The sequence below is a fragment of the Laccaria bicolor genome, genomic scaffold (genome assembly GCF_000143565.1).
Source record: "Laccaria bicolor S238N-H82 LACBIscaffold_62 genomic scaffold, whole genome shotgun sequence".
NCBI classification, from domain to species: Eukaryota; Fungi; Basidiomycota; class Agaricomycetes; order Agaricales; family Hydnangiaceae; genus Laccaria; species Laccaria bicolor.
Genome location: NW_001889933.1, coordinates 157217 through 164446, shown reverse-complemented (window position 1 = coordinate 164446; position 7230 = coordinate 157217). Strand labels below are relative to the sequence as shown.

Genomic DNA, 7230 nt, shown 5'->3' with positions numbered 1-7230 from the left:
TACTCTCCTGATGGATGAACATTGTTTCTGGATCTTTTGATAAGACAATCAGAGTCTGGGATGCTCTATCTGGTCAGAATATAACAGTTATTTTTAGAGGCTCTGATTCCATCCGAAGGGTAGCTTTTTCTTCTGATGGCAAGCACATTCTTTGTGCAACTGGAAACCGCATAATCAGACTCTGGAATGCTCTGACAAGTCATTGCACATTAAGTCCTCTTGAAGATGATGAGGGTTCAGTTTTTACAGTGGCTTTTTCACCCAATGGCAAGCATATTCTTTCTAGATGTGGGGACAATATAATCAAAGTTTGGGATGCTCTAACAGGTCACACTAAGGTAGATCATGTAAGAGGCCATGAGGATGGAATAAGATCAGTTGCATTTTCTCCTGATGGCAAACACATTGTCTCTGGGTCTAATGATGCAACACTAAGAATTTGGGATGCTCTGACAGGTCTTAGTGTCATGGGTCCACTTAGAGGTCATGATGCCATGGTTACTTCAGTTGCATTTTCTCCAGATGGCAGATATATTGCCTCTGGATCTCATGATTGCACAGTCAGAGTCTGGGATGCTTTAACAGGTCAGAGTGTCATAAATCATCTCAGAGGCCACAATGAAGGAGTTATTTCTATTGCATTTTCTCCTGATGGTAGATACATTACCTCTGGATCTTGGGACAAGACAGTCAGAGTCTGGAATGCACTGACAGGGCAGAGTATATTGGATCCTTTCATAGGTCATGGTGACCTGATCAATTCAGTTGCATTTTCTCCAGATGGCAGATTCATTATCTCTGGGTCTAATGACAGAACAATCAGAGTATGGGATGCTCTGACAGGTCAAAGTATAATGAATCCTCTTATAGGTCATAAGGGTCGTGTTAACTCTGTTGCCTTTTCTCCTGATGGAAGGTATATTGTGTCTGGATCTGATGATAAAACTGTCAGAGTGTGGGATTCTAGCACAGGACAGAGTGTCATGGATCCTCTAAAAGGCCATTATGCTTGGGTTTATTCAGTTGCATTCTCTCCTGATGGGAAGTACATTGTTTCTGGTTCTCTTGACAAAACAATTAGACTCTGGGATGCTGTAACAGGTCACAGTTTGGGAGATCCATTCCAAGGCCATTATGCAGCTGTTCTATCAGTTGTCTTTTCACCTGATGGTAGGCATATTGCTTCTGGATCCTCAGATAAAACCATCAGGCTCTGGGATGTGCATGGAGGCTGCATAGACTTAAATCCCTCAGCTCCTTCAGTTACATTGTCATCCACATTCTTGTCATCTGGAGTTATAAATGTTAATGACACTGACACCCATGACAGTGTATCTCACATTTTCAAGAGTAAACCTGTTGTTTTTTATCCCTCTCCAGGACTTAAATCTAATAATTGGATCATTGGAGAACATCCCAAATCATATCTCTTCTGGGTGCCACCACACAATAAGCATGGTTTATTTTTTCCAAGAACAGTCAATGTACTGGGCAGCACTCCAACTATACTTGATTTTAGTAACTTTGTCCATGGTACAAATTGGACTCAATGTTATTCACCAGCCTTATAATAGGATTCAATGCAGATGCTGGTTCATGGCCTATTTGAACAATCTTTTACATGTTGGTAGAACATTCTTTGAGAGACTGTTGAGATGATATGGTTTTTTTTCTCTTTTCTTTTCATCATTAGGGGCAACAATATTCTCTGGTTTTGAATCCCTTTTGTATATGGTTCCAAAGTTACTTCTGTGTTTCGATGTAGTATCAATGATGTACAATACTATAAGCTCCCCCCTCAAAAAAACATGATTGCACATATGATGACTTTATGCAAAAAGTGAGCCAAAATACTTTGGTATGTACCAAGAAATCAATTCCACTTTGATGTAATCATTTAGGACAGTTTCAAGGATGCATTGACTGACAGTACAAGTTCAACTTCCCAGGTATTCTACCTATTGTCTCAGAGAGCAGTATTGTTTACATTCATTTTGTAAGTATAGGCACCTGAGATCCCTCCATAGTCCAAGTAACCTCGTTATTGATAAACACCATCAGTGATAACTCAAACAAATCCTATCCCACCATTCACCACCCTCAAATCCGACACTTCAACTCCCCACCCACCATCGCAATTGTAGCACCCAAACACCACCCCAACTCCGTCCCTCCAATCTTCTTCCCAATCGCCACCTCTCTCCCATCCTCAAACTCATACCCAAGCCTCAACAACGCATGCATGAACGTTAAATCAAGGCACCACTCTGGCCTGTCTGCGAGTTCAGCCATGAGGTCGGAATCGGCGGCCCAGTGGTTCCGGAGCCACTCGTCGCGGCCTTGGCAGACTTGGCGTGCGGTGCTGGCGATGGTGGATACGGTTATGGGTGAGGAGGGAGGGAGGAGGGGGGAGAGGCGGTCGTAGAAGTAGGAGAGGAGGAGGACTTTACCATTTGGGAAGGAGGAGAGGAGGGAAGGTTGGTAGACGCCGTTGAAGGAGCATGGTTTTAGTTCGCAGATTCTGTGTGTGCATGTATATTAGTAGCGAAAAGAAGAAAGAAAAAAAGAGCAGGGACAGGGAAGGGGGAGGAACGAACGTACGCGTCTTTTGCCAATACGAGCTGCACCACCCGATCACACGCCTCAAAAGACCCAATGTCCCCCCCATCCATCGTCACCTTCCTCTCTTTACCCGTCACCTCATCCTTAACAGTCACCACCCTCCGTGTCCCCTTCGCAAGACACGGATTCACCACCACCGCCTTCGGCTTCGAACCTTGCAACGTCGACATGAAATCCACCAATCTATGGACATGTCTCCTTGCACGCGTCAACCCATACCCCAAGTACGAGTGTTGGTACAACACATGATTCCGGCCACCGAATTAAAGGTCGTATTTATGTTCTCCCTCTTCTAGCTGCATGTCGGAGGAGGCGAAGACAGGCTCGAATACGATTTGCGTAGACGCGCCGCCGAGGTCGAGGACGGCGTAGGTGGGTGTATCGGGGGGTGTGGAGGCTTTGATGGTACCCAAGAGGTAATTGGCCGTTATCCACGCGTATACGCCTTCGTCTTTTCCGTCCATAATCACCACCCCGTCTTTCTCTTGTAACTGGAAAGGATAAGAGGAACGTATCCTCCCTTCCACCGCCTCCAAAATATCAGCGCTCTGCGAACCAGGTAACAATCGAAGTCCAGCGGTAGCTTTAACAGCCACCGGCGTACACCCATGTATAGCTTTGGGCACGACGCGGACAGCTTCGTCCAAGAGGACGTCTAGGCTCCGCGCAGCGCCTTCTGGGTTCCCAGCGAATGAGGACAAGCCAGGTTGCGTCATTTTGAATACTTCGTATTCGTATTCGGGGGAAGGGCCGCAGTTGTTGAATTTGTAGACGTGGATTCTGGAGCCGGTTGAGCCTGCGTCGATCATTAGTGCGTATTGCACCAGAGTACCGGAGGAGTGCGGTTGGGTGCAGTGTGTCGTTGATGATGGGTCTGGATCAGTTTCGTATGAATCTGGGTGGGCGATGGGTGGTTTTGGAGCAGTGACGACGGGTGGATGGTGTTGTGATTGGGTTTGCTGGTGGTGCGTTTTTGAAGGGGACGGCGCTGTGTCGGTTTGGTATCCTTTTTTCGTAATCTTTTCGTCAGTTTCTAGAAAGAAAGGAAATGTAACTTACCTTCCACTTCTAAATCAACGTTCCCATTCCCTCGCCAGGAGAATGTATGCCCCCTCGGCCAACCAAAGCAACGTCACCCCAGCGAGGAGCGCAGCGCCCAAAGCGAACTTCTTCTACGTGAACCTCTTCGTCATATCAACCCTACTCGGCCCATTGTGCCTTCTAGTCAGTCGTAGTTGCTGCTCCCAGGAGACAGGGTTGCCATGAGGTATCGTAAACGAGAGGTGAGGCCTTGAGCTTGAGGTTGTAGTGGGCATTATTGACCGCTATGGCGCGAACAAATCCGGTAGTGATGACTCTCTACCAAATGTAGCCTTTTCGCTGTCCAGCATACGATGCAGTAGCCATTGTTCTCCAAATAGAAGGATCGAGCAAGGATGGCCGTCAGTCTTATCACAACGCGAGGTCAACGTCATGGGCGATGGTCAAGTTGTTATCAAATATCTCGCGAACGTCTCTGCGCATTTCGACAATTTTGCTTATTTTACTACCGTCCTGTTACCTCCAACTACAACTCTTTTACAGTCCGAGATATTTGTCTCCCAAGCCAACTTCTATGCCATCGCCGAAACAGGTCAGCTTGCCGCATAGTTTATCTCCCGACCTCCTTTCATTGCACAATCTTTGGATGTATGCGGGGATCGAGAATGATGTTAAAAATTCGTCCATCCGACAAGAAAAGCAGGTAGTGTGGGCTTTCCGTCCAAGCCTGATGTGTCTTTCAGCAAGTGAAAGGAGGTCACGGCCGAGGAGACGTGAATGAAACGGAGTACCGTGAGACGTATGACTCGACCATAAGGCGACGTCTGACTGGACCCCACCCTGCTCGGAGAAGTCGGACCCCTGCGCATGTGCACCCAGGACGACATGCATGTTCGACGAGATCGAACCGGTCGTTCATCATCCAGCTCCAATCGAATTGATAAGGCTGAGATATAGAGAACAGAACAGATTGGCTGATCTCGTCCTTCAGCAACTCTCAACCCAACTCAAAAGCCAACGAAGGCCCACCGCCAGGACTGAATGTGAAGAGACCGCTCCAGCGTATAGACGGCAATCCCAGTGAGTTATGATGAAGCACGACGATGATTCCACAGCAGAAAAGCAGGTCCCAGTAGCCGTCCCATCCTCCAAAACAGCAATGAATTCAAGTTGAAGGAGGAACGAATCTAAAGGCTGGATCCTCACGCCAGAGAGAGCTCCGAGGGTGAGAAGTCTCTAAATGGCGGTCCTATTGAATTGGGGGTATGTGGGATGCTGCAGGTTTCATCCGAGGTGTGGATGGCAAGATGGAAGATGATGGCGATGGGTTTCTATTGTCGTTGACACTTCTTCATCCGAAAGAATGGAGCAACCTGTGCTTTGGGTCCTTGTAGTTGCCGCTTAGACACACGGCAAACAACTGGCAGAACGCGATGTTGGTGAGGAGTGGACGCAGAGGGTTGGGACGTTCCGGGGTGATGAGCGGAGGTTCTGAGGGTGTGTTGATAGTGGGTGGGGTGGAGGATCGCGTATAGGAATGAAGTTTTTGGGAAGCTGTTCGGGATCGACACCCCGAAACGTATGCGCGGAAATGGCAGGAGACGACAACAGCGGAGGAAACCCAGAGGGTACCCCCCAAGAAGCCGACTGGGGCCTGCAGAGAATGCGATAGATGCTCTTCGGACATAATACAAGAGCTAGCTGTTGGTCGATTCATTAACCACCAGACTAGCATGAGAAGGAGGTGCATACTCACCGGCAACTCCATGTACCTTCCAATCAGCTGATCTCCAGCCACTCTCCCAGAAATGTAGAACATTCAGCGTAAAAGGTACTGGGTTCAACGAGCCGAATATCTCCAAAGATCTCGGATGCTTTGGGTTGTCTTCAAGGCATCCTAACGACGATGCAAGGGTGTTCAAGGTGTCGTTCGCCTGGCCTGGCGAAGATTTCGAAAGCATGACTGATAGAAAGGACAGACTGCTGGGAAAAGTGGGTGAGCTGAGCTTGTTGAGGTCAGAAGGGAAGTGCAAAAGAGGGGGGAAGAGAACACGTAAAATGACGAAATTGGAGGGCAAAATCGGAGGAAAGAAATCGCGAACGAAAGTGAAGTTGCAGTCATAGGAACCAATATATGCTGAGGTTGGTGGAAGACGAAAGCGTAAGAAACGCGGAGAAATGACCAAAATAAAGCGAAAATGAAAAGGACACCCACCTGCACGGAGTCCGAAGGCCCATAGAGTCGATCTTGAGCTTTAGTATCCACATCCAAAGTTAGACCGAAGGCCATGCTCCACTTGTAGACTTGGCTTGAATCGCAACGTGCTGGACTATGAATGTGGAAGGTGGAGAAGTATGTCGAACAAGCTTCATGTTGACCATTGTACATCTTTCCGTTTCCAAAATCAATGTCGTTGCAGCAGCCCCATTCCCAGTCGGCGATCCACTCGACCCACCAGCACCCGCATCCTCCTTCCTCACCACCTCCGTCTCCGCACTAGCGTCGCGTCTTCGTGTATAGCCACCACGAAATGAAGAGCAAGGATCACCACCAAGCTGAGGATCGCAGCCAAGACGCCTATCAGTCTTGGGTCCGTCGTTGATTCGTTTTCATTTGGAATCTAAGCACAGTCAGCTCTTCGGCTAGTGAGTCGCCCAAGGCCTCCTTATCTTCAGGCTCCACCCTCGCCATGCTACCTGCAGCCAACGCAAGTGGTTGTTCCCCATTCGAGGTAACGTTACGCGGCGTCGCACCGAGGGCTCCGAAAGGAAGGCGGGTGTAGAGCCTAGAAAGTAATCGGACTGGCGGAAGGGGGGTAAGTCGCCTGATCGAGGAACAAGTGCGTCGTCTGCTGTTCGGTCGATGCGCATTGTGGGAGGTGGTGCAAAGTTGTGGTGGTCGGGGCCGAAAGAAGGTCGATGAACCCGGGTGATTGGAGCGCCGGTTGGTCTGTGGCTGCTGGGTGGTGTTGGCCTCGCAAGTGGATGGTAGTGATGAGTGTTCGACAGAGGGCAGTGGTGGGTCCTCCGTTTGCACAACGGGGGCGATGTACAAGGATGGTTGGCTGTCGAATCTGTGGCACGTCGTCCGAGCCGAATCGCGAAGGCTTTCTCTGTGCAATTAACCAACACTACAGCAATGCCGCATCCAAGGCGAACAGGGGTTGAGAAGACGTGAGGTAACGTCGAACAGTAGAGCTGGAAGGAATAGCCAAGCCCAGGTGATTGGAGTTCGGTATTGCCGGTGAAAGACGGCAGCAGTGCTCTGGGGTTTCGTAGCTTTCGGGTGAGGTGATGCTGCACGAGATAGGGCCATATTTGGAGGATCAACCTAACTGCCACGTAGTAGCACGTCGCAGGGCTTCAGAGAACTAACATCAGAAGGCGAAACAGGCGGCATGAATGGCAAACGCACCTCAGTCATCCAAGCTGCTTCAGCCGTCAAATGTCCTCAGGCGAACTCGGGAAGGCGAACGGATCACTATATCACCGTACTGTGAAGTCTTGAGGGGGCGAAGGCAATGCGAGCAATAGCTGGCGGCCCTGTAGGTGACCGCGCGACGTGTT

General features: G+C 49.1%; 2 protein-coding genes across 2 annotated transcripts in view; one reads left to right on the top strand and one right to left on the bottom strand.

The window, feature by feature from the left end:
• Positions 1-1354, top strand: part of LACBIDRAFT_334339 (uncharacterized protein) — a gene marked incomplete at both ends in the record, with an annotated part of 4692 nt that extends 3338 nt beyond the window's left edge. Inside the window, 4 exons of the mRNA XM_001889113.1 lie at positions 45-585; positions 742-1170; positions 1198-1220; positions 1331-1354. Coding sequence (XP_001889148.1) covers positions 45-585; positions 742-1170; positions 1198-1220; positions 1331-1354 — 1017 coding nt within the window. The remainder of the gene's footprint in view (positions 1-44; positions 586-741; positions 1171-1197; positions 1221-1330) is intronic.
• Positions 1355-5014: 3660 nt separating this feature from the next.
• LACBIDRAFT_334337 (uncharacterized protein) lies at positions 5015-6979 on the bottom strand (the record flags this gene model as incomplete). The annotated part of the gene is made up of 5 exons (XM_001889089.1): positions 5015-5364; positions 5420-5669; positions 5879-6160; positions 6293-6776; positions 6855-6979. 5 exons carry the CDS (start codon positions 6977-6979, stop codon positions 5015-5017), a joined length of 1491 nt encoding a protein of 496 aa, XP_001889124.1.
• Between the last annotated feature and the right edge of the window lie 251 nt (positions 6980-7230).